The sequence below is a fragment of the Eumetopias jubatus genome, unplaced genomic scaffold (assembly GCF_037043125.1).
Source record: "Eumetopias jubatus isolate StellerSeaLion01/CBP00866 unplaced genomic scaffold, mEumJub1_p1.0 scaffold_5, whole genome shotgun sequence".
In the NCBI taxonomy this organism is placed as follows: Eukaryota; Metazoa; Chordata; class Mammalia; order Carnivora; family Otariidae; genus Eumetopias; species Eumetopias jubatus.
In genome coordinates, this window is record NW_028274811.1 from 26,159,333 (window position 1) to 26,186,564 (window position 27,232).

The 27,232-nt window shown below is 49.4% G+C and overlaps 1 protein-coding gene across 1 annotated transcript in view; it reads left to right on the forward strand.

Moving 5' to 3' along the window:
* LOC114209408 (uncharacterized) overlaps positions 1-27,232 on the forward strand; it is a 64,498-nt gene that overhangs the window by 31,639 nt on the left and 5,627 nt on the right. Inside the window, exon 5 of the mRNA XM_028103446.2 lies at positions 11,115-11,155. Coding sequence (XP_027959247.2) covers positions 11,115-11,155 — 41 coding nt within the window. The remainder of the gene's footprint in view (positions 1-11,114; positions 11,156-27,232) is intronic.

Sequence of the window (27,232 nt, forward strand, 5' to 3'; positions counted from 1 at the left end):
TTTTTTTAAGATTTTATTTATTTATTTATTCGAGACAGAGAGAATGAGAAAGACAGCGAGCACATGAGACGGGGGACGGTCAGAGGGAGAAGCAGACTCCCTGCCGAGCGGGGAGCCCGATGCAGGACTCGATCCCGGGACTCCAGGATCATGACCCGAGCCGAAGGCAGTCGCTTAACCAACTGAGCCACCCAGGCGCCCCCGCTTATGTCTTTTGACACATCCTCGTCACCAACTCCTATTCGCCCTCCAGTAGCCTCTGAAAAGTATCTAGAGAGAAAAACTGGTTTTATGCACTAATGGTAGTGGCGTAAAGGAAGCCAGAAGGTCCTCCTGCCTCAATGTCCTCCTCCCCCCACTCAGATTTCAACTGTATCTCAAGTTTGCCATTAGAAATGTATTTTCAGTTAAGTATTCTCCTTCCCCAGGTGTTATTTTGGAAATGCAGTTAGTTGAAGATGCATAACTCATCAATGCAAATTAACTTTATCAAATTGATGCATTCTATTTAAAGAGGGCCAGTGGTTCTAAGCCTTACTGAAGCCCCGCAACCCTTCCAGAATCAGAGGAAATAGATGGACAGACATCCAGAATTTTACACCCTATGTGTGGATTTCAAGGACCCTTTTATTGACCCTACCCTCGACCTCTGAGTTCTGTGAGAAATGGTAAATGGGAAGAGGTGGTGGGGAAAGGTGGGGAACAGGCTCAAACAAGGAACCTGGGCACTGCTAGAGATCACTTGTGGTTTTCCCCGAAGCTAGTAATGTGAGCATGTTAGAAATGAATGTCTGTCACCCAGCTGTGGTCACCGCCCTGCCCTAGAGAGGAGGTGTGCTTCCGTCAGCTCATGATGTTGGGGACTTGTACACCATGTCTCTGAGCTCCCCAGGCCATGTGCAGTATATCTCCATTAAGCTGGATGGGGAGAAAGATGCCCCAGGAATCCTAGAACTGGCTTTCTGCTGGAGGAGACAGAAGGAGGCTTGTGTCCATCTGTTGGGTTGGGGTCCTCTTGGCAAGGGGACAGGGGCCACCAGCCTTCTACTACCACCCTCTAGCAGAAGAAGTGGGGGCTTGATCCCTCCAGACTACATATTAGAACCCTGAGTCTGAGGTCTGTTTTATTTTCTTTGGGGAAGTCAATTTTACAAGTCAGCTTGTGATTCCCTGGGTATTGTTCTGTTCAAACTGGGGGAAACATGGGGAAAGTTTTTGGATCCAGACTTCATTCGAAAGCATCACCGGGGATTTTGGAAGTGATACAGCATAGTGAAACAAGCCTAGTGATCATTTGTCGTCCCGTGCTTGTTATGTGAAGCTCCTTCTGCCTGTGGTGACTCAGGGAGGGGAGAATTTCCCCTTCTTGAGCCAGCTGGACGAGTGTCAACACTTCTGTCTTTGCAGGCTCTGGCACAGAGGAGGAGGAGCAGGACCTGGGTTAGGGGGAGCCCGCAGGGTTTGGGGGGCTGAGCCCAGTCGAACACACATGAAAAGAGGGGGTCCTTCTCTTGAGTCAGTCAGAGGCTCCCTCCCCCCCCCGCCCCCGCCCAGAGCCATCCTCAGCCCCTGGCACAGCACCCTGTCCGAACTGGACACCAGCTGGTGTGTGCTGAACTGATCAGAGACTCACCTCTCACCTCCATCCCGTCCCAGAACAAAGCCCAGGCTTTGCACGTCACACTCAAGCAGGCACACCCTCATGAGCAGAGCCAGTGTTTTTCTCCACACTCACTGTCAGGCTTTCTCCATTTCTTGTGTTTTTTCTAGTATTAGTGATTTTTGTCATTATTTCTGGATTTACTAATATTAAAACAAAGACTTCTTAAATAGGATCCAAAAAAACCCAACTAGATGAACACATAGATAAATTGACCTTTCATGAACTTCTCTTCGTCAAAAGTTACCACTGAAAGAGTGAAAAGGCAAATCACAGGCTATTTTCAGTAATGTCCCTGACAGGGGCCTTCTATTTAGAATGTACAAAGAACTCCTGCAGGTCAATAAGAAAAAAGACAAAATAGGCAAACGTCTTTTTTTAAAATGTATTTATTTGAGAGAGAAAGAGAGAGAGAGAGAAAGCGCCCACAAGAGCGGGGGAGGGGCAGAGGGAGAGAACCTCGAGCCGGCTCCGGCTGATCTCACCACCCATGAGATCACGACCTGAGCCAAAACCAAGATTCGGTCATTCAACCAACTGAGCACCCAGGTGTCCCCAAAATAGGCAAAAGTCTTGATCAGCAAGCAACATCTTAAAAGTGGACATCTATATAGCCAATAAGCAAATTAAAACTTACAAGATATACACTCACCCAAAGGACTAAGACTCAAAAGATTGATAATCCCAAATACTGCCAAACCCTCATGCGCTCCTGGCAGAAGTGCCAATTGGTATAATCACCTTGGAAAAATGTTTAGCAGTAACCAACTAAAGCTAAGATTACACCCATTTCATAGGCCATGGATTCCATTCTGGTATATGCTCAAGAGGAATGAGTGCATATGTCCACCCATGTTTGTAGTATTTTTATTCACAGAAGTCCCAAACTGGAAACAGCCCAAATGTCCACTCGTAATAGAATGGATAAATAAATTGCGTCATATCTGTGCCGTGGAATACACCACGCAAATTATACAATTCTCTGCTCCTGGAGGATGGGACCACACCTCTCACCTGGGAACCCCCAGGGCCTGGCACAGCCTCTGCCTCATACGCAGGCCCTCAGCTGATGTTTGTGGATGGTGAGCGAAGGGAGGCCCTTACTGCTGAAGGTGCCTTCAGAGCAACGTGGGTGTCTGCGTTAGCCTGGAATCCATCTGGGAGGCTGCTAGCAAACGCTCATGGCTCCACCGAACAACGAAGCAGAACTTGCTGTGCCGTGAAGAGGAGCAGAAATGAAGCCTTGTCACCAGAATGGGGAGGGGAGAGGGGGAGGGGCTGTGTGTTCTGGGAAGAGACACTCACAGGTGCACAGGAGGGCTTCCTGAAAGGGACAGTATGGTGCTGGGAGGACAGCAGGCGGAAGAGGCCTGAGAAGGGCAGCCCAGGCTGAGGGAGCCGCACAGCCAGGTGGTTCCTGAGCCTTAGAGCGTGGCCGAATTGCCTGGAGGCCTTCTGAAAACACAGATGGCTGGGCCCCACCCCAGAGGTTCTGACTGAGCAGGTGTGGGGTAGGGCCTGAGAGTTTGCATTTCTAACAAGTCCCGGGTGATGTTGATGCTCCTGGTCTAGAAGCCCCACTTTGAGAACCACTGGCTTAAGCCAAAGCCAGCTAGTCCACCCAGTTGCATCTCACCTGAGCCGTGGTGCGAGGTAAGCCAACCACAAGATGAGGGGGAGGGGTGTGGACTGGTGAAGTGGACCGTGACCTGGAGGCTGTCTGAGGAATTTAGATATAATTCTACAGACTTAATTTAAGGCTGCACGGATGGACATGAGTAATGACTGTTCTCTGGGATGTCCCCACCCCGTGATCTTAGTACCCTCAGCCTGAAGATTAAAGCTATACAGATATGCAGGTGATAAATGCGTACTGCTTTTGGCCTTGTAGAGATAAGCTCCGCACGAACCACATCTACGGAGGGAGACTCCATTTACACTGGTGGGCAAACAAGGATTTTAAAAAGGCATCATTTTATTTTCAATTTTTTCTAAATGTAATTTTTTAAATTTAATTCCAGGATAATTAACATACAGTATCATGTCAGTTTCAGGTGTACAATATAGCAATTCAACAATTCCAACAAGTGCGCTCCTTAACCCCATCACTTATGTCACCCATCCCCCCACCCACCTCCCCTCTGGTCACCATCAGTTTGTTCTCGAAGTTAAGAGTCTGTTTCTTGGTCTGTTTCTCTCTCTCTCTCTCTTTAAAGATTTTATTTATTTATTTGAGAGAGTGAGAGAGAGACAGATCACGAGCAGGAGGGAGGGGTAGAGGGAGAAGCGGACTCCCCACTGAGCAGGGAGCCCAACCCGGGACTCAATCCCAGGACCCTGGGATCCTGATCTGAGCCGAAGGCAGACGCTTAACCAACTGAGCCACCCAGGCGCCCATGTTTCTCTCTCTCTTTTTGTTTTTCCTTTGCTCATTCGTTTTGTTTCTTAAATTCCACATATGAGTGAAATCATATGGTAATTTTCTCTGGTCTATTTCACTTAGCATTATACTGTCTAGCTCCATCCATGATGCTGCAAATGGCAGATTTCATTCTTTTTTATGGCTGAATAATATTCCATGGTGTGTGTGTGTGTGTGTGTGTGTGTGTGTGTGTGTGTGTGTGTGTGTGTGTGTGTGTGTGTGTGTATACCACATCTTCTTTATCCATTCATCTTTCCATGGGCACTTGGGCAGCTTCTAAAATTCGGCTCTTGTCAATGATGCTGCTATAAACATAGAGGTGCATGTATTCCTTCGAATTAGTGTTTTGGTATTTTGGGGGTAAATACTCACTAGTGCGATTACTGGATCATAGGATAATTCTATTTTTAACTTTTGGAAGAATCACAGTGGCTGCACCCGTTTGCATTCCCACCAACACCACAGGAGGGTTCCCCTTTCTCCACATCCTCACCAACACTTGTTTCTTGTGTTGTTGATTTTAGTCATTCTGACGGGTGTGAGATGGTATCTCATTGTAGTTTTGATTTGCATTTCCCTGATGATGAGTGATGTTAAGCATCTTTTCAGGTGTCTCTTGGCCATCTGGATGTAAAAAGGTGTCATTTTAAATGTGCAAAATCAAGATTATATGTAGCCATGCAGTACATGCATGCTGAGGGGATGGCAGGTGGAGAAAGAAACTGCTCATCTGACTATTCAGGCAAATGCAGCAGTTTTACTCTCAACATTAAGAGATAATTGTTCTAGATTTTTCTTTCTCATGGCCCTCAACCCTCCCAGGTTCCCAGGTACAAAGGTGTTCCACCGCACACCCAGTCCATTTCTTTTTTTTTTTTTTAAAGATTTTATTTATTTATTTGAGAGAGAGAATGAGATAGAGAGCATGAGAGGGGAGAGGGTCAGAGGGAGAAGCAGACTCTCCGCTAAGCAGGGAGCCCGATGCAGGACTCGATCCCGGGACTCCAGGATCATGACCTGAGCTGAAGGCAGTCGCTTAACCAACTGAGCCACCCAGGCGCCCCAGTCTATTTCTATCACCAGAGAGACACGTGGATCCTGGAGGTTTCTCCCAAAAGGTCTCTCTTTGGCTGAAGAAGGAAGAGATAGTCACTTGGGTGGGGCTTGGGGGAGGGAGATCGACTCTGGGGGAAGGAGGTTGACTCTGAGTGCCTCAGGTGAAGAGTCCCTGACCCTCCCCAGTATTGTCCTGGTCAGGACGCCAGACCAGCAGGACAGGCCCTTTCCTGGATGACCCAGGTACAAAAAGCAGATGCCATCTGTCGTCCTGGGTACTGGCTTCCAGTAAAGTACACTGAGTACCAACTCTCTGCCAAGAAATCTCCTGGGTGTGAGAGACAGAGATGAATCAGCCATAGACCTGCCCTCCAGAAACACACAATTTACTAGCAGGGAGGGAGACAGAGGCCATTCCTGGTCATTAAAAACCCTTCTTCCCAGGGGTGCCTGGGTGGCCCAGTCAGTTAAGCATTTGCCTTCAGCTTAGGTCATGATCTTGGGATCTTGGGATTGAGCCCCATGTCCAGCTCCCTGCTCAGCGGGGACCCTGCTTCTCCCTCTGCCCCTCCCCCCCCCATGTGGCTTACACTCTCTGTCTCTCAATAAATAAATAAATAAATCTTTAATAATAATAATAAATAATAAATAAATAATAAATAAACAAAATCTTTAAAAACCCTCCTTCCTGGTCTTTTGTTCCCTCCCTTCACATCCCTGGTCTAGGTCTAGCTGCCTTCTCACCCTCACTCGCCAGCACTGGAAGCTGGGGGCTGTCACAATTCAGCAGGATCCTGGGGTCACAGAGATGAGTAAATCAAGATGCTTTTGGTTTGGTGGGGAGCCTTTCCTGCCCCATACCTGGGGATAGGGCAGTTCTGAGCAGGTGCCCTCCAACCACTCCCTGTGATGCTTGGGCCATGACCATCATGGGGAAACCCAAGTCCCCTTGCTGGCTGGGCTCCACATTGACAAAGGGAGCCCAGGGACCTCTGCTTTGCATCGATCTGCCCCAGACCAGTCAAATTGCAGGTCTCTGGGGATTACAGCTGCTGCATACATGATTATCCACAGGAAGATGAACCGGGGCGCAGGTGACTGTCAGTGCCCTGCTGACTTCCTAAAGACCTCCTTTTTCTTGAAATCCTGCCTCCCTTTTCCCTCAGAGACAGGGAAACTGGCTTGCTTCCTCCTCACCCTACGCCCCCTCCCCCAATGCCATTTGCAAGAGAATCACCTACAAGAGAGCAGGGACCCAGAAATCAGAAGCAGATTTAGATATTGCTCTGCGACTCCCTTGGTATGTGACTAGGGCAAAGCACCTAACCTTTCTGAACCTCAGCTTCCTTTATCTGTAGAATGCTGATAATGACCTTGCTTACTTCATAGTGTTGTTTGGAGGCACAGAGGATACAGAAGCAAAATTCTTGTCCTTAAACTGCCTTGAAGCCTAACAAGGGAGGTGGACAAGCACACACACTGTATGATCTGTACCAGACAGGAGGCTTGTTTGGGGCACAAACAGTGAGCAGAGTGGAGGCAAACTAGTTCTATCTAATAATGGGAAGCTGTAGAGCTGCCATGGGGTTTGGAGCATGGAAGCAACTTTCCAGGGCTTTGGACTGGTGCTTGTTGAACACCAGACACTATCTATGTTAAATATTTTACCCATGTTTTCTTTAGTCCTCACAACGAGCCTATGAGATAGGTTTAATCATCCCCATTTTATAGATAAGCAAATTGAGGGTTAGAAAGGATCATGCATTGCCTTGGCATAGTATTAATTGAGCATCTACTACATGCTAAGTGTTGCAGATATAACAGTACACAGGACAGACCGAAGTTCCCTGCTTCTGGAGCTTGCATTCCATAGGTGAATTTACTTGCCCAAAATGAGACTGGAATGTGCCAGAGCTGGGACTCAAACCCAGGTCTGGTGGCCTCCTGGGCTTGTGCTTTTCCCACCTCACCCCAGAACTCCCTGCTCCCCAGGACACTCCTCTCATGTGGGGCACAGACTGCCCCTGCCAGCCCTTCTGGGGAATTCGGGGATTCTAGAGCAAGGCTGCGTCAGAGATAGGAGAGGAGCTGCTATTTCTATTAGAACCCTCTGTGTCCCAAGCCCTCCCTGGCAGCCCTGCTGCCCAAAAGGCTGAGTGCCTGACCACTTGGATATTTTCCCCAGGGAGGGATGGAAAGGGGGAGCTTCCCCAGGGGGATTTCAAGGGAAGATGGAGGTACTCTTTATGCTCCTGTCAGAGGGAGACACCCTCTTCCTGGCTCAGGTGGGGAATCCCTTTGGATTTCACTGGGTTTAAGAGAGGGGCCTATTGTTTTCCTATTGTTTAGGTCCTCAAGGGAGGAAAACTCAGGACCAGGGTGTATCTAAGGATAAAATCAGCCTCTGGCATCTGAGTGAACTCTGGCTCCTTTGGTACAAGGCTCAGCTCTGCCCTTCCTCTGTCCTCAGCTTCAGGTTGCTTCTTGATGCCATGAGACCCAAGACACTCCCACTGGCCAGCGACGGTTTCCTCGACCCCAAGAAAACAATCAGGGATTTGCAAACCTACCCCACTAAGAAAAAAAGATGCAGGATTGTTTATTATTGCATTTACTCCTAGTGGTAGTCCCTTGGAAACAATCTAAGTGGCCAATGTTTGGGGATTAAATAAAGTATGGTAAAAGTATGCATTCAGTAGAATACTGTGCAGTCATTAAAATCATCACGTGGAAGAAAATTAAATGGCATCAGAAGAGTGCTTATGATAGGTTCAGTCAAAATTCATGACTAAAACAGTGTACACAGAACAGAATGGACGACCCAATCTCGTTTTTTTTAAGGATTTATTTATTTATTTGAGAGAGAACGAGAGCGCACGGAGTAGGGGAGGGGCAGGGGGAGAGAAGCAGACTCCACACTGAGGGCAGAGCCCCAATTGATTCCAACCCCACTGACGCTGGATCTTGACCCTGAGATCATGACCTGAGCTGAAATCAAAAGTCGACGCTCAACTGACTGAGCCACCCAGGCACCCCAAGTCGATCTCATTTTTAAAAACTCTGTATGCATAGAAAAATGTCTGCAAGGATGCGTACCAAGTGTGAGCAGTAGTCGCCTCTGGGTAGTAGAATTGTAAATGATTTCTTTTCCTCCTCTTTTCTTTTTTTTTTTAAAGATTTTATTTATTTATTTGAGAGAGAGAATGAGAGATAGAGAGCACGAGAGGGAAGAGGGTCAGAGGGAGAAGCAGACTCCCCGCTGAGCAGGGAGCCCGATGCGGGACGCGATGACCTGAGCCAAAGGCAGTCGCTTAACCAACTGAGCCACCCAGGCGCCCTCCTCCTCTTTTCAATATTTTCCAATTCCTTCAGTGAAAATGCATGTTTTTTTGTAATCACGGAGAGAAAATCCCACAGGATATATTAAAGAGAGAAGAGGAAGAGAATGTGTCCTTTTGGCACTGTACGTAGATGACCACAGGCCCTGGCCAGCTCTGGGAGACTTGGAAGCCTGAGAGTGGTGGGGCAGGGGCCAGCGTGCCAAGAACTAGCCAGGCACCGGCTCCCAGACAGCCCACCTGACCCCACGGCCTGGCCGAAGGAGGCCCCTCCCACACTGCTCTCCCCCTCCCCACCCCATCTCCTCGTCTTCGCTTCGTTTGTCAGCATCTGTCTCTCGGCCATCACTTCCTCCACGAGGCAGGCTCCATTGCCTATCCTGTTCCCTCTGACTTCCCATCAGGAGAAGGGGCCCGAGTGAGGTCTTGGTCTGCAAGCAGCAGAGGACATACTCAGCAGCCCCAAGCTCTGGGCATTGATCCTAAAGCGACAGGGGCCAGTGAGAAAATGGGAACTCCTTCATGGGAGTCTAGAAACAGGCAGATAGCTGGCTCACAGGGCCAGCTGGCTGAAGCTCAGCAACCTGCAGACCCCGGTCCGGCTTGGTAACCACGGCTGCCACTGATACGGGCTGTGGAGATGCCAGCTTGGTGCGCCACGTTTTATACAGTAGGGAAGCAGGTAGAAGCAGTTAATCTGATCATCCCTTCCCGCTTCGCTCCCAGGGCTCACTCTGCCACCAGGCTGATGACTTCAGCTCTTCTCTTTTGAACCTGTTGCAGTCAGGTTGTCATCCCAACCCTTCCACTGAATCTGCCCTTGACCAAGATCACCTGGGACTCTAAGATTCCAAATTCGATGATTAATCCTGTGTCCTCACACGACTTGACCTATCACAGTGGATTGCTCCATCCTCCTTGAAACCCTTTCTCCTGGTTTCCCTCCTGTTGTACTTGCTACTCCTTCTCAGTCTCCTTTACTGTCTCTCAGTCCTTCGGCAGTTTCCCTATTGACAGTCACCCCCTTGGTGACCTCATCCCTTGTCATTGCTTTAGAGAGCTACATGCTGAGCACTTGCAAATCTTCATGTCTAGCCTGGACCTCTCCCCTGAACTCATATATCCACCTGCCTACAGGCCTCTCCAGTTGAGTGTCTAAAAGGCATCTCCTACTTAACATGTCCAAAACTAAGTTCCTTATCTTCCCCCCAAACATGCTCCATCAGCATGGAGATAATGCAAGCCAGATAGTGGCAGTTCTAGTCTCCTATTGGCTCAAGCCAAAAATCTCAGAGTCCTATTTGAATTCTTTATTTCAAATCCACTTCTAATCTATCAGCGAATCCTGTTGGCTCTACTTTCTAGAATCTGACCATATATCAATACCTCCATGCTGCCTCTCTAGTCCAAGCCACCGTCATCTCTTGCCAGAATTTCTGCAGTAGCCTCCTAACTGGTTCTACCTGTGCTCCCCAATTTATTCTCAACAAAGCATCCTGAGTGATATTGGGTTTTTTTTTTTTAAGAGGCAGGGGAGGGGCAAAGGGAGAGGGAGAGAGAGAATCTGAAGCAAGCTCCATGCCCAGCGTGGAGCCTGACGCAGGGATGGACCTCATGACACTGAGATCATGACCTGAGCCAAAATCAAGAGTCAGATGCTTAACCAACTGAGCCACCCAGGCGCCCACAGAGTGATATTGTTAAGATGTGAGTCACAGCATATCACTTTTCTGTGTAAAACTCTCCAGTGGCTTCCATCTGAGTCAAAGCTCAAGTTCATACAAGGATCTTCCTTTGGTGCCATGCATGCTCGGAACCTCACTGCCTCTCTCACCCCCTCCCCTCTCTTACCTCCCCTTCACTCACTCTGCTCCGGCCACACCACCATCCCCAATGCTCTTTACCACATCAGGCAGCCTCTCTCACCTCTGGGACTTTGCACATGCCGTTCCCTCCACCTGGAAAGTTTCTTCCCCATTAAATGTCAGGGTTCACGCCCTCATTTCTTTCAGGTCTTTGTTCATAATTCACTTTCCCTGGCCATACTATTTAGAATTTCGGTACCCCTGCCCACCTGCTCCAACACTCCCTTCCCCCCTCTCCTGTTTGTTTCTTTCTCCAGAACACTTTCCTCTTCTGACTCCTATATATTGTATGTTTTTCTTTCTCTGGTTGTTGGTCTCCCCTTGTAGAATGCAAGCTCCATGAGGGCAGGGTTTTTGTCTCTTTAGTCTACTGCTGTATCTCCAGAGCCTGTGGACAGTGCCTGGCATGTAGTTGGTGCTCGGCAAATACCTGATGAATGGGCTCTATGACTCAAAATACACGAAAGGATGATTTACTGTTTATAAAAGACCTTGAGACATGGTGGAAAGAGCCCTGGGGTTACTGCCAGCATAGGAGCATGAATAGACCGAGTGAGAAAGAAATGCCGCCAGTGGAGAATGTCCGTGTGTGGAAGTCACGGTGCCCGCGTCTGATGTGGGCCAGCATGCCACCAGCTCACACCTCGGTGGCTTCTGCAGAGCTCACCACAGATGAGAGGGGCCCCACTTAACTTCCATCCAGGCCTTTTTTTTGCCCCAAGGCCTGCCCTCAGGGCTCTGTCTCAGTCACTTACTTTCCTTTTCTTCTCCAGGTGCCAGAATTTACAGCCTGTTGGAGGGAGACAGCATCAAGGTAAGAGAACAATAAGACTGTGTCTAGTTTGGGACTTCCCAACTTACAAGGCCTTCAAAAGTATTCAAGGAAGACCAGGGTATTGAAAGGGTTGGCACCTGGATGAAGTGAACGTTTGGGGGGACTCGTCTTGACTTCCTGGCTAGAGTGTGGGTACTAGGACAGTGAGGACAGCTCAGTACTCAGCAGTGGATCATCAGCAGTGGCTGCAAGGTCTTTAGACCCAAGAAGACTGTGCTTCCTTTGGGAAAACAGGGCAACCTCCCCCAAGCCAGTTGGCTGTGCCCATAGCCTGGCCCTCCTGCTCTGCGTTCCTGACTTCCCTCCAGGCCTCTCTCCGTCACCCCTTGCTCTTCTGCTAGACCTGCTGAAGTCAGGGTGTCCTGGGCATTTTTTCTTTTTTAAAGCAAGGATGGTTTGGATCTAGATATAGAGAAATACAGGATGTTTCCTGCATAGGGATTCTCTGATTCTGTGTTAAATCACCGTCCAAATTTTGAAGAGTGAAAACACTCAGTAAATAATGGATGTGGGGAATTGTGTAGCTATGTGTGCTGCTGATGTAATTTGAAAAGAGACAGTGTTAAAAATGTGTCCAGCCTTGGACCAAGCAATTCCACTTTCTGGAATTTATCCTAGGAAAAAAATCACAGTTGTGCAAAGATGTGTGTACAAAGATAATTTGTCACTGCATTGTTTTATAATACAAAAAAGAAAGAAAGAAAAGGAAGGAAGGAAGGAAAGAAAAGAAAAGAGAAAAAAGAAAAGAAAAGAAACAGTGGAAAAGCCCAAGAAAAAGGAATTGGTCCTTTAAAATCTGGCACATCCACACGAGGACGTGTCATACAGCAGAATGACCTAGGTGTATACTTACAGGCAAGAAAGATGTTTGCATAGATTGCTAAGTTAAAAAAAAAAAAGGAAAAAGAAATGTAGAAAGCTCAGCAAACATGCAAAGCAAGTAGCTTGGGACTCAGGCTGGAGGGTTGAAATCCAGGTCAGTCTCTTAACCCGTGTGAGAGCTCAGGCAAGTGGGATCTCCCTAAGCTCCTACTTCTTTCCAGTAAAATGGGCACAATAACACAAGTCTCAGAGAGTTGCGAGAATTGGTAGGCGTTAACACATCTAAAGGCCTGGGCACAGGGTCCTGCCTGTGTTGAGTGCTCAGCAGATGGGTACCCAGATGAGGTGCGAACCAGTAGTATTTCTACTTGTGTATAAGCCTGGACACGTTCTAGAAATTCATAGTCAAGTAGTGGTTTTATTTGGCTGGTAGAATGGTGGGTGATTTTCAAAATTTTCCTATTTTTCTACAAGGAATACATGTTACTTATTTTAATCATGATGTAATTTTTAAAAGGAAGTAACAATTGAAAAGGTTAAAAGAAAAAAAAAAAACCTGCCAGGCATTTGGCAGGCAAACCAGCTGTGCAGCCCCCAGGGGAGGGGGAATGGGGGGGCAGGAAGGAGGGGAAGAGGAAGGGCAGGGGGTGAAGGAAAGAACTGGAAGGTAAGGCTCAAGCCCCTACAGGCATGTTCCCCACTCTGGCCCCTCCTGGGGAGCTCCTGGCAGGAGACATGGTGACTCAAAGCCCATCTGTCCCGTGAGATGAGGATGAGTGTGTGCGGCCCCCTCTGGCAGCTGAGCACATCAGCAGAGGGGCCCTGGGCCTTCAGAAACCCAACATCTTGTCCAGGCCCAGAGTAGGAGAGGCAGGAAGTCCTAGTGAATCCCTCAGTTCCTCAAAGGATGACCAGCTACTCTCTTCTTTGGCTCCTTGGCGGGATCCACACTCAAGAGCAGGGTCTCCCAAGCCAATACAGCCAGCTGGGAAAGGGAGCCAGTGATCGGTGACCACCCTGGGGTTGCTCTGCCGGCTCCGGCCCCGCCCCACGCGCCAACTGCCTCCCCTGGCCAATGAGGTCGGGAGAAACTCCCCCATGTTAACAGGGTGCCAATTTATTCAGCATTCTTGGGGCATGGTCATCCATGCAAGTGACTTCTCCAAATAATCAAACTTAATCCCATTGCATGGCAATTTTTAACTGTACTCATTTTAAATTAATTTCTGTTTTATCACATTGATCAAAATAATGCATGCATATGGTTTCTATATCAACAGTACAGAGAGGCTGGTAATAAAAACCCCCTCCCTTAGCTTCCTCGGTCCCGTTCTCTCTGGAGGTAGCCTCTTCCTTCAACTCTTTCATTAGTTTCTATTTCTGTTTATATTGTTATTTCTTGATTTACCAATTTTAGACATCTGTTGACGTCTTGGGGGAGACAAGAATTGAGCTTTCCTACACAGCCACTTCCAGTTCTCCCCGCCATCTCCCAGTAAGAATATAACCCAGTAGTGAATGTAGAGGTATTCTCCACTGCTGAGCTAAGTAGTGTGTTGTGTGTCCTTGAGTTCTGGAGGAAAAAAATTTTGCATCTTTGATAATTTTCTCCCCTTTATTTTACCTGTTGGACCTACTGGATTTACTCGCTCTGATTTTCTTGTATTGTCTCTATTTCCCTACCCTTTGCCCTTGGGCCTCCTTTCTTGGGCAACTTGACTTGACTCTTTCCTCCAACCCTGCTGCTGATGTTGTTTTAATTTCAGCTTTCATAGTTTTAATATACAATTACTCATTCTTGTCTTCCATGCCTTTTTTCATAGGATCGTGTTCTTGTTTTATCGATATACTCTTGCCCTCTTATCTTTCTGAAGAGGCATTGTTTATTTTTCTTCTATTTGTTTTGTTGTAATATTCTTCTATTCTCTTTATTATCTTTGTTTCCACCTAGGTGCCTTTTGCATGTTTGTTTTCTCTCTTTCATGTTGGAGGCTTTTCTCAAATGTCAAATATCCTGGCTGTCTGTCGATACTTATGAATGAAGCAATAAAAACCTGAATTAAACTGTATGTTTGGGGACAACATATAAGCTGGGGTTTGCTACAGGGAGCAAGCCAGTCTTTTTGTTAACAAGCCTCTAAATGTCAGACTCTGTTCTCTAGAGCTAGGTTTCTCAACCTTGGTGCTATTGATATTTTAGTACAAATAATTCCTTGTTGTCAGGGGCTCTTGTGCATGGTAGAATGCTTAGCAGCATCACTGAACCTCCAGATGCCTTTCCTAGACTTGTGATAACCAAAAATGTCTATAAACATTGCCAAATGTACCCTGGGGGGCAAGATCACCCCATTGAGAACCACTACTTAAGCCATTCCCCTTCTCAAGAGAAGCATTCTGGCTTCTTGTTCCCATTACTTATTACTGCATAACAAACCACCCCAGAACTTAGCAGCATAAACAACAGCCATTTTATTATTCTACAAGTTAGGAATTCAGAAAAGGCACAGCTCCACAATGTCTGAAGCCCAGGTTGGGGTGGCCGAAATGACCAAAGGCTCAAGTGGCTGGGATTTGGACCAGCTGGAGCTGAAGGATGCACTTCCTAGACGGTTCTTCACTTGGCAGGGCTAGCAGGAAGCCGGGGCTCAGCTGGGACTGGTGACCGGAGAGATGGCACACGGCGTCTCTAGCATCCAGCCCGGTAGTTGGATCTCTGATGTGGTAGCTCAGAGCTCCAGTGTGAATGCTCCAGTCAGCAATATGGGCCCTGCATGGTCTTTTATGGCCTGGTCTTGGAAGTCACATGGCATCACTTACCACTGTAGTCACAAGGCCCACCCACGGTCAGGGAAGGAGAGCGACACCCACTTCTCAGTGGAAGATGTGTCAAAAAATTTGCAGCCATGTTTTAAATTCCCCACACGCCAGAACAGGGTGATATATGCCTGGGGCAGGGTGGGGGGTGAGGCATGGAGACCTTGAAGCTCACTGTTCAGTCTTCAGACTTTGCCCTTGTCCCCCATTTGCATCCTTGCATTCATCCGCCGTCTCTTCTGCCTCCATCTCTCCTGTTCAGGATCTTTAGTCTTGTGCTGCGTGGGGCAGAGCATGGGGTGGGTTCGAGAAGGATTTCCCTGATTCCTTACCCCACTGCCTCCTATGCCTGACCCCCACCCTCATAATCCCCAATTTCCCCGAGGTCTGAGCTCCAGCAGGGTCCCGGGGGTGAAGGGGCTGGCCTCCTGTCACCATCCCCGTACGCAGGCCCTAGGAGACTAGCTTCCTCCATGGCAGCCATCATTCCTCCATCTGCTTTCCATCTTCCTGGAGTCTACTCAAATCTCATCCACCCGTGTCTCCTTCACCATTCTCTTTGCTCTTGAGGGTTGATACCGTTTTCTTTCTTTTTTAATTTGCTATTTATTTATTTTTTAAGTTTTTATTTAAATTCCAGTCAGGTAATATATGGTGTGATATTAGTTTCAGGTGTAGAATAGAGTGACTCAACACTTCCATAAGTCACTCCGTACTCATCACAAGTGCCCTCCTTAATCCCCATCACCTGTTTCACCCCTCTCCCCCGTATACCATTTTATTTCCTGACTGGCATTTTAGTGGCACTTCAGGAGAGAAAGAAGACGGGGACATGTGAGTAACCTGATGTCTTTAACTGGAAGCCCTGTTGTGCTTCTTTCGGAAGGAGGCACATCTCTCAAGTGCGTTATAATCTTCCCTGCCCAGTTAAAGCTCTGTTAAGTAGTGCAGCAGATGCATCTAACCCTTTGCTGGTAATTCAGCGTCATCTTCATGAGTGCACATGTTTACCTTGGAATTAGGAAGCTAATTAGAGCAATTTGTCCCTCCATGATGGGGACTGGGATCACTGTGCTAAAACCCCATAAGCCTTTCCTCATGGTCATCTCTGTCTCGGGCTGCCTCTCGTCCCATTCGTTTGTGGTGAGGGCGCCACATGACAGCACATTAACTTCCAATCTACTCCTCCTGAGTGACTAAACCAAACGAGTGTGCAGGGTATCCCTGTCACTGCCCTGTCCCCACCCATTTCCTACCCTTCCTCACTCCTTCCCGCATTTGCATCAACCAGGCTCCATGGCGTCTTGCTTCCAGTTGGGCTTCACCAATGGAAGACCCCTGCAGGAGATTAGAGAATAATGGTGGGGTGCTTTAGGGTGCTTTATCCCCCTAGTTCCCTCTCTTGCTACGCCTCGGGTCAGCAGGGTCTGTGTTCTTCACCCTGAAGCCACAACCCCTACAGCAGCCCTCTGCTCCAGCCCTGCGTAGCTTCCTCTAACCTCTCCCTTGCCCCCCTCCCGTCAGGTTGGGGGTAACAGCTCCACCACGTTGCTGGCTCTAGAGGGCTTCTCTTCCCCTTATCCTTTCCCTTAGTGTTGCTCACCTGGTACACAGTCCTTCCTTAAGCTCTCCTCGGTTACCTGTGCAGCATGCGTCTGTTTCCCACTGGGACTCTGACAGTACAGAAACTTTTTCTCATTTGCATCTAAAACAAGAATAGTCCCTGAGAGAAATCCTCCCAGTTCTTTGTATGAGCTTTGTGACGTCTCTGGACTACACAGGGGCTTTTAAAAATTCACTTTTGAGTTTTTAACTATAATGCATGATAGAAGGTACTGGATTAGTGACTTCTCCATGTGGGGGAATGTTACTTACTGGAGTGTTTTGAGGAGGAAATAAGCCTGTCAATAGAAGGAAACCAGGAGAGAGAGTATATAATGACTTTCAGAAATCATATGACTGACCAGAAAACATCCACAGTTTCAGAAAATGAAGAAATACCTTCCTGAACAACAGATCCTTCTTGGGTCTTTAAGGTGAAGTGTAGGTTTGGGGGACATCCAGGCCATGTCTGGGTGGGATTCCCCTAGATCTGACATTAGGAGTCCCTTAGGTCAAACCCACGAAGCCTGTGTGTTTCCAGCTCAGTGGCCTCCTTGATGCTTTTGCTCTGAGGAGTATCGTGTGCTTGTTCCCTGGGTGAGGATAACTTGGAGCCTAGAGAGGCCCACAACCTAGGCCCCGATCACATCTCACACGCAGGAGGAGCGCCCAAAGCCCAGCCGTCCTTCAGCCACCTCCGAGATCAGCCTGCACGACTCCCCTGCGGGGAACACACTCTTGCCTCCTCACTCTCCCAGCCTACTCGGGCCTCAGTTTTGGTTTAATTTGTGCAGCCCTTTGAAGCACGCATACCTCTAGGGAAAAAGTAGAATCAGGTACTCTTCCTGGCTCTCTGGCTGGCAGGGTGAGCCGCCTGGTGTTTCACAGAGGAGGGAGGTGAGAAGGCACATAGGCGCCGAGGCCCCAGCCGGGGACCGCATGGACACAGCCCTGGGCACAGTGTCCCACGGGCCACCCCGGCAGAGCCACGAACCCTCAGGGTTCGTGGGCAGGGCAGGGAGGAAAGGCCTGGGGCATCACCCCCATTACCCAGGGGGGGAGACGAGAGCCAGAGAAGTGGAGAGTGACAGCTTCGGTGGAGAGACACTCCTGTCTTTACACCCTGGCTTCCTTATTCACGCTTCTTTCACTCCTTGGGATTTTTTTTTTTTTTTTTTTTTTTAGTTTGGGGAATGGGGACTAGACAGTTGAAGACAGATTTGTTTCTAACCTGGCTACCTTCCAGTGATGTAGCCTTTATCAGCTTAGCTTGTCCTCTTCCAGCCCACGCCACTCTGTGTCCCTCGGCCAAGGGAGCTCAGCCGAGGCCCCCCAGCATCCCACCCTGCAGAGGTGCAAGAGGCCTCAGGCCCCTTCCTGTTCACTCCTGCTCTGCAGACACGATGACGTGAGGCAGACATGTAGGGACATGGACACAAGGGGCAGCCCATGGCTGGATAGTGGAGGGCCCTGGAGGGCTGGGGGAAGCTTCTGAGGGAAGCAGAGTCCTACCCACAGCAGCAGGTTCATGGTCCGTGCACATGGGGGATGAGGCCCGGGAGGGCAGAGCTCCTGTGTAGTGTGTAAACCCGTGTCTTGTCTTTTCCTGTCCAAGCTGCCTATTGCTGGCCAGTGCATGCCGGCGGTGGCCATTGCTGGGGTGGCTGCCTCTAACCACAAAGAGAGGAAGGAACATTCTCAGCCTGGGCACTTGAACCCAGCACATTGCCATCCTCAGGAAGATGTTGCAAGTTCCTAATCTGGACCCAGAGGCCAGGGAGTTTAGGTGTCATCTGGAACCCAGAGTTGACTGTTACCCACAAACACAGACATCCGTGGGGCCTACAACACCCTTTCCCCAATTGTCACATCCTCAGCAGTGCCTCTGGCCTGGGTAGTATCCTGGGGAAGCCCAGCTGCCACCTCCCTGTAAATGGCCCCACGGCAGCTGTGCCAACAAGCCACTTGTCTGGGGTGGGGCTGGGGTCCGCCTTGCCATCATTTCACACCATTACAGACTGATGCAACCAACTTTCATCAGACGCTGCCAGGGAAGAAGCACATTACAACAGCGTGCGGCTGCACTTCCTCCGCCCATGCACGAGGCTTGCTCACCTCAGCCAAGATGGACCTCTTCCCGCCCTGGTATCTCACCCCACCAGGCTGCAAAGTGCCTTTTGCAGCGGATCAAAGCAGATCGCCTCCTCCCAAGAAATTAAACCAGTGGCTTTCAATCCTGGCGGGGCACTGCCGTCATCAAGGATATTAAAAAGATATTGATACCTGGGCCTCACTCTCACCCCAAAGATCCCAACTGAATTGATCTGGGTCAAAAAACAAAAACAAAAACCTAAGTGTGTATTAAAGGATCACATACATGCAACACTACCACCACCACAAACCCGAGGTGTAAATCTCAGTGAATTTTCACTCAGTGAACCCCGGGTTACCCGAAGTAACCAGCGTCCAGGTCAAGAAGCGGAACATCACCAACGTCCCCTGGTGCCCTGAAGGGTAACCACCATTCCCACTTCTAAAGGTAGAAATGAGTCTTGCCTGCTTTCAAGCTTTATATTCTATAAAGGGAATCATATGGTATTTGGGGTTTTGTGTCTGGATTCTTCCACTCGACATTGTATGTGTGAGATTCACGCAGGCTATTGCTTTTGCTGTAGTCCGTTCATTCTAATTGCTATAGAGTACTCCACCGTATGGATGTCACTGTTGCAGGGTATTTGGGTATTTGGGTTTTTGGGGAGCGGTTGGGGTGGTTATGACTACTACTGTGATGAGCATTCCCGTGGTGTCTTTCGGAGCACATTTCTATGCATGTCCATTGGGTGCATACTGAGAAGTGGGATTGCCAAGGCAGGTGTGGATGTGAATGCGTTCAACTTTCGTACCTTATGTCAAATGATCTCCCAAAGTGGCCGTACCCATCTGCACCCCTCCAGCAACGTGCGAGAGTGCTGGTTGCTTCACGTCTTTGCCAGCGATTGGTATTTGACATCCTTTTCACTTTAGCCATTCTGGTGGGTGTGTAATGGGTTGGCAGTGTGGTTTTAATTTGCATTTCCCTGATGACTAATACAGTTGAGCACCTTTTCATATGTTTCTTAGCCATTTAGATCCCCTCTTTGCAAAGTGCCTGTTGAAGTATTTGGACACGAGTATTTTTAAGAAGCTCCTTAGGTGGTTCTTATGTGCAGCCAAGGTTGAAAACCATTGAACTAAACCACAAGTTAGTATCTGCTGCTCTGTTGCTCAACGTCCTGCCCTTGAACTCGGAGTATTTTGGATCTGAGGGAACCTCACGGACCTGGGGAAAGGTAGCCTCCACTCCCCACACCAAGATGGGCCTACCTAGAAGAAGCCAGAGATTGGAGCTGGAGTTTAGGCAGTTGCAACTCTGGGAACGTAGCCTCCCCTTCCAAAGGGCCCGGAGAGGGCCTGTGGTGCCCACATGTGCCACAGACATTTCCTGACCACAAAAATGATCCCTTGCTGATCCCCTCAGAGCCCTAGGCAATCATGTGGAGGAAGTGGAGGGGCCATATGCCAGGTACTTCCCAGTTTCTAGGCCAGCATGAACAGGACACAGCTCATGTGGGGGTTGTGGTCAGCCCGGGGACAGTGGAACATGTGTGACAGGGGCCTGGGTGGGGCTTAGAGAGGCCTGCCATCTGTGGCCTTTCTCCTGGGTTGAAAGGGCAGCCAGTGAGGCTCTCCCACGTGGGTCCAAGCCTGGCCAGGTCTTGAGTTCTGCACATTTGCACAGAGGCCCCCGTTGTTGTTTCTCTCACCTGTAATGGTCTCCTCTGTCCTCTGCTCCCCACCGTGGGGGCCCTGCTCTGGGACCTTCCCTGGCTACCCCACCCCTACAGGCCCCCTCACCCTGCTGAGCTCGTGCAGCACTTAGAGTGAGACCATGCAGTGGGGCTTCTGTTTGTACACTGCTCTGTACTGGGTCCAGGCTGTGTCATCAGGTTCATCTCGTCCCCCACCCTGGACTGCCCTCTCACCCCGGGGACTGCTGAGCACCTGTCTCTGCTCCCCAACAGTGGGTAGAATGGCATTTGGTAACTCAGTGACAACAACCTCCAACTTGAAAAGGAAGATGCAGTAAAAATACAGACCACACACCAAGTCAGCATTTTCCTTCCCTCAGACCAGAGCTGTGCAGGTGTCAAGCAGAGCAGCCCTTTGTGGGCTCCCTGTTGGCACATGTGCCCCACATCTGGTAGGTGAGGAGCTCTATGCAGTGAGTCCAGAGTGGGACCACCATCAGGGGACTACGATGCTGGTGCCTGGCTGGGTGTGCAGAAAGGCCCCTTAGGCAGAGGGGCTCCCAACACCCTGATGGAATTCACCATGGCGTCCAGGGCTTGGGAAGCAGGGGGACAACCTTGTCAGTGCCTGTCCATGTGCTCTTTGAAGAGAGCAAGGTCCACCTTCTGTTGACTAAAGTCGTCTAGCGGTGTGACGTGAGATGGAGGCACCTGGGCAAAGTTGACTTTTGGGAGACTGGTAAGCACGGAACCAGCTCTGTGCTCCCCGTTGTGCCATGTTCCATGGATTCAGGCCCATCTTGGAAATTGCTCTGGACATAGAACCTCTCGTGTCTGGTGGTCTAAGTACAGATGTCGGTGTTCTCTTGATTGGCACAAATGGTAGTCTGCACCAAGCAGCGACCAGAGTGCTATCTGAAGCCTGGGATGGTAATGGGGATAACCCCCTCTAGCAGTGCAAGGGTTCCAGTTGCTTCACATCCTTGCCAACAACTGGCATGTTCTGTCTTTGGCCCTCTGAGTCTCATAAAAAGAGAGACCCCTCTACTTCCCCTGAGTGTGCATCCCAGCCTCTCCCCTTTCACCAGGGCCCCCTCCCAGCAGTCTCGCCCTTCGTTCTTTCAAACCTGGGTCTTCACACTCTCCTCCACTGGCTGCCATGGTGCAGCATTTGACGTGCTGCCACCACCATTGTCTGTGTCATGCTTCCCCCCGCCCCTTCCGCATGCAGTCCGCCATGCTGTCTGCCTCTCCCAGCCGAGACTCTGGAAGGAGATAGCGCCTCTCTTCTCCTCCTCCTCAGGACTTACTCAGCAGGTATTCATTTTACCCCTTCCTGTGCTGGGCTTCACACACAAGACCCCCTGGCCCTGCTCTCACGAAGCTTCCAGCTGAGGAGGGAAGACAAAGTATTAACAAGGCCTTATTAATGGCGGTGGGGATAAGTGCTGCCATAGCCCGGCAGCACAGGCCACATTCCTCTCTGCACCTGCAAATGTCCGCGTGTCCTTCGAGGCCTCAAGCCCACATGTCACCACATCTGTGCCCCCCACCCAACCCTGCATCGCCCAACAGGGTAGCCCTTTCGGCCCAGAACAGCCTTGGTTACAACTGCTCTGCGCAGAGGATGAAATCCAAGGGCAGAACCCAGATCCCACTCCCCTCAGAGTCCCCTGCCCAGCACAGAGCCCAGAGCGCTCATCGCAGGTGCTTAGCTGGTGAGTGTAAACTCTCGCCAAGACTGAGCCGAAGTGTGTGAATGTCTCCGCGGGCTGAGAATCATTGCTTGCTTGCTTTTTTCTTTCTTTCTTTTTTTTTTTAAATAGACTTTTGTTTCTTTTTATCAGGATGAAAGTAATTTGGATTAGGTCATAACAATGTGAATTTACGTAAGAATACCGAACGATAGGCTTACGAACGGTTGAGATGGTAAAATTTATGTTATGTGTATTTTACCACACTTTAAAAGAACACAAAGAACGCAAAGAATAAATACAGACAAGGGGAATAAGAGAGAAAGGTCCATATTATCAAGAAATAAAGGACAAAGGCTTTGATTCAGGATTTGATTCAGACAGAATTAGATTAAAAAATAAGTAATTTGGATTAGGGAAGTGCACATCAAAACCATAATGAGATATGACTTCACACCCTTTAGGATGGCTATTATCAAAAAAATATAAAATAACAAGTATGGGCAAGGATGTGGAGAAATTAGAACTCAGTGCATTGCTGGTGGGAATGTAAAATGGTGTAGTTGCTGTGGAAAACGGTATGGTGTTTCCTGAAAAAAAAATTAAACATAGAGGGCGCCTGGGTGAGTCCGCTGGTTGTGTCTGCCTTCGGCTCAGTCATGATCCCAGAGTTCCGGGATCTAGCCCCACAATCCGACCTACCGGCTCCCTGCTCAGCGGGGAGCCTGCTTCTCCCTCTGCCTGCCACTCCCCCTGCTTGTGCTGTCTCATTCACTCTTTCTCTCTCTCTCTCAAATAAATAAATAAATTATTTTTAAAAAATTAAACATAGAATTACCATATGATCCAGCAATTCCAATTCTAGAAATATACCCAAAGAATTGAAAGCAGGAACTCAGAGGTATTTTTATACTCATGTTCATATAAGCATTATTCACAATAGCCAAAAAGGGAAAACAATCCAAATGTCCGTTGACAGATGACTGGATAAACAAAATGTAGTATATACACAAAATGGAATATTATTTAGTCTTAAGAAGGAATGAAATTCTCTCACATGGTACAGCATGGATAAACCTTGAAAACATCATGCGGTAAGAAGTGAAATAAGCCGGACACAAAAGGACAAATATTGTATTGCCTCTCAATTATAGGAAGTAGCTAGAGGGGTCAAATGCGTAGAAATAGAGAGTAAAATGGTGGCCGTCAGTGCCTGGTAGTCGGAGGGGAAGAGGGAATTAGTTTGATGAGTTTGGTGTTTATGTTGAGGACGACAGAAAAATATTGGAGCTGAATGGTAGTGACAACTGCATGACAATGTGAATGTACTTATCTCCATTAAATTGCACACTTAACACTGGTTGAAATGGGGGCACCTGGCTGGCTTAGTTGGAGAAGCATGTGACTTAATCTCAGGATCATGAGTTCAAGCCCCACCGTGGGTGTAGAGATTATTTGAATAAATAAAACTTTTTATTTATTTATTCATTCATTCATTCATTCATGTTAGAGATTTTATTTATTTATTTGACAGAGAGAGAGACAGTGAGAGCAGGAACATAAGCAGGGGGAGTGGGAGAGGGAGAAGCAGGCTCCCTGCCGAGCAGGGAGCCCGATGCAGGGCTCGATCCCAGGACCCTGGGATCATGACCTGAGCCGAAGGCAGACGCTTGACAACTGAGCCACCCGGGTGCCCCTAAATAAAACTTTTTAAAAAATGGTTAAAATGGTAAATTTTATGTTGTGTATGTTTTACCACATTAAAAAGAAAGTAATTTGGGTGTATTATGAACATTTTAGAAACTGTTGGTAAGGGGCGCTTGGGTGGCTCAGTTGTCGGGCGTCTGCCTTCATCTCAGGTCATGATCCCAGTGTCCTGGGATCGAGCTCCGCATCGGGCTCCCTGCTCCTTGGAGAGCTTGCTTCTCCTTCTCCCACTCCCCCTGCTGTGTTCCCTCTCTCGCTGTGTCTCTCCCTGTCAAATAAATAAATAAAACCTTAAAAAAAAAAAAAAAACTGCTGGTAAGCACAAGCGGAAAAAATTTAAATCGTACCAGCTAGAGATAGCTACTGTTAAAATTGAGGTGTGTGCCTTTCTATTCCTCTCTTTCCTCTCTCTCTCTCTCTCAAAAAAAAAAAAAAATGTGTGTGTATATCTATCTATCTTTGGAGACCACATTCCACCCCTGGGAAGTCTCTTCCTCACATGCATCTCTCAGCTGTTCCCATTGATGCTGCTTCCTCCCTTTGTGCTACCCAGGACAAGTCTATTCCTGTTCTGGTCATCAGTTCTTGGAATAATTTCTCACACCTGATTTCACCACCCCCTGCACCTCCAGGGTGACACTTCTTTGAAAATGCCCATTTCCTCTGTGTTCCTGAAAACATGGTACCGGAGTGGGACCATGTGTTGGGAGGGGTCGGAGAGAACGGCAAGTGCCTCTCCCCCCTTCTCAGCTTCCACACACTTGTTGCGAGTCCTGCGGAAGCCACCGGCTGCTGAAGCCCTGAGTCTGCTGGTCCGGGCTGCACTTGCACAGGGCCCCGTGCTCTGCCTTGTTGTCCTGGCTTCTTGGACCTGAGGCTGGGCCTCACATTATCCCTGTTGATTCTAGCCTGTAGATCTGACTTCGGCAGCCTGCCAGGAGCCTGTGACCTCGTGCCCCAAAGAGCACATCCTCCCTCTCGACTGTGAGGAGCTGCAAGAGGAGTGAGGGCCCCACAGCCTCGGGCCCCGGCTGGGCCCTGTGGAGGAGCAGCTGCTTCCTCTCTTCCTCCCACGAGAAGTGGGCCTCCTGCTCCAACCCAGGCGCCACGGTGCCCTGCGGAGCTCTAAGTGCGCAGGGAAGGACGGAGCTAGCGGCAAGAGGGGCTCCCTCCACCATGTGGGCTAGTGGGCGGGTCACGGTGGCTGCGCAGCTTCTCCTGCCATCGGCCTGGCCCCAGAGCTGTCACATCCTAGGGATGTGCCCCCAAGCCCCCACATTTGGGCCCAACGGCAGCCTCCTTCCCTACCTTTGCCACCTGGTCTAGGAGCCAGGGCTTGGCCAGCTTCATGAGCAGTGAAAAATGAAGCAAGAGGCCCCAGCCACTCAGGTGACTGAAGTTCATGTCTGTACCCCCTGATTAGAGATGGCGACTTCATTGCCTCCAAATGCAGCCCCAGACATAAGACCCTTCTTTCTTCGCTTTGAGGCTTCCACGGAAGGGTTTATTTAAGGTTTCGGCCAGGATCTTTACAGCCCAGTTCTGAGATTATCTTTTTATTGCAACTTTGATTAATGATTGATCAAAAACTGATACTAGAAACACTGAAGAACAAATTTGCCCTAGAGATTAGGAAAGGTCTACATCTGCCAGGCTTGGAGAGTTCACCACCTGCTCCCTCCAAGGTCAAGCCAGGGCAAGGGTATATTAGAAGGCCCACCTCACATGCAGTCACACACACACACGCACACACACACACTCAGGGAGGAAAAAAAAAACCCAGATATGTGTCCTTACAGCCTTTTTGGAATTAAATAGGCTATAAATTACAAATAAATGGAGCAAAGGACAGAACGGAAGAACCTAAAGGCTCTTAATAGAATTTTTCTTGCTTGCTTGGTTTCTATTAATGCCTATTACAAATTAGCATCTTAAAGAGGAATTTGGAATGTGGGGAAGAGAGGAGCTTGTGTGAAGACCATAAGCTGGGCTTCCTATAGGCCTCTAGTCCTAGAAAACGGACGTCCGAAATGTGTTCAACAGCAGCTAGGGAAGGGGAGGCCACCCCCAGGAGGAGCCTTCGAGAGGGAATGGGCTGCACTTCAGCTGTGCTCCTACCTCAGAGACTGGGGAGCCAGGAATCTGAATTTTAACAACCTCCAGTATAGGGGTTTCAGCCAGTCCCCGCCCCCTGGCAGCCCCAGGGAGTAGGTGCTGGTAGGAACACGTTTCTTGCCCCCCCCCGCCCCCCCCCCAGCTCCCCTGTGGTGTCCTGGGGCGTGGAGAGTGGAAACTGGAAAATGAAACTGGAAATCACAGCCTCGCCACCCCGAGTGCTGGGGTTTCTTTTCCACAGGGAGAGTCCCCGATGGGGGAGAAGCATGTTTAGCCAAGGCAACGAGGGTGTTCCGGAAGCAGCCTGGCAGTGGGCAAGTAGCGCACACAGCCTTGGCCGCCTGCGGGCTGGGCGGCACCCGCGCAGGGAGGGCTGCGGCCGGTGTCACCAGCTTCCTCGGGAGCGGGCAGGTTGGCCTCAGCCCTTCTAGGGTTTCCTTGCTAGGAAAAGGTAATTTCACGATTTATGTTGAAAACCTCTGTTCAGAGGTGCTTTAGGAAGGACCCTGGCTCTTGGTTAATCTGAAAATGTTTCATTCCGAAACCGTTTCTCGGAATGACACATGTCCTACCAGCAGCTTCTTGCCCCCGCGGCTTCCTTCAGCCCCATGGCCTGCCAGGGCTTGCCCACATGCACAACACAGGACCCCGACGAGGAACGGAGCTGAGGACCAGAGATGCAGAACCTAGGGCCCCTCCCTCCCGTCTCCCCCAGCCCTAGAAGCAGACACTGGCCAAACTGTGACGACACCATGAGAGGCTTTCATGGCAGCAGGTTTCCTCAAGGAGGGCTGTGGGGTGGGGGCCAAGGACCACTCCACACCACCCCTCCTTTCCTCCACTCCGCTCGCCTCAGGGGATGGCTGCCCTAACCCCCAGCCGCACACACTCCTTCTTTGATTAAGACCGTCGGTGGCTCAGTCATTAAGCGTCTGCCTTCGGCTCAGGTCATGATCCCAGGGTCCTGGGATCCAGTCCCGCATGGGGCTCCTTGCTTAGTGGGGAGCCTGTTTCTCTCTCTCCCTCTGCCCCCCGCCCCCCCCCCCGCTCTCTGTGCTCTCCGTCGCTATCTTTGTCTCTCTCTCTCTCAAATAAAAAAATAAATAAAATCTTAAAAAAAAAAAAAAGACCCTGAGGTTGTGCCCTCTCCTAGAGCCCTGTGCTCCTCAGGTGTCTTTGCCACTGTTTGCCCAATGTCTGTCTCCCTATAGGGAACTGAACTCTGCCAGGCCTGGAATTTGGTCTGCATCGCTCACTGTTGTGTCCCCAGTGCCTGGAATAGTGCCTGACACATTGGAGGTGCACAAGGTGTGCTCGATGCATGAGGGCAGCTTGAAGAGCCCAAGAAAAGGACAACACTCCAGGAAAGGGTCTGCACCGGCGTCCCTCAGTGTCCAGACCCCACCCCAGCCCCTCAGGGTGCCATCAGTTGAGGATGCTGTGAACAGATGCCCCAGCTCTGCTGCCCATGGTTCCCGGACCCCAGTCAGTGGAATGCGTTGGCCGTCCCGGTG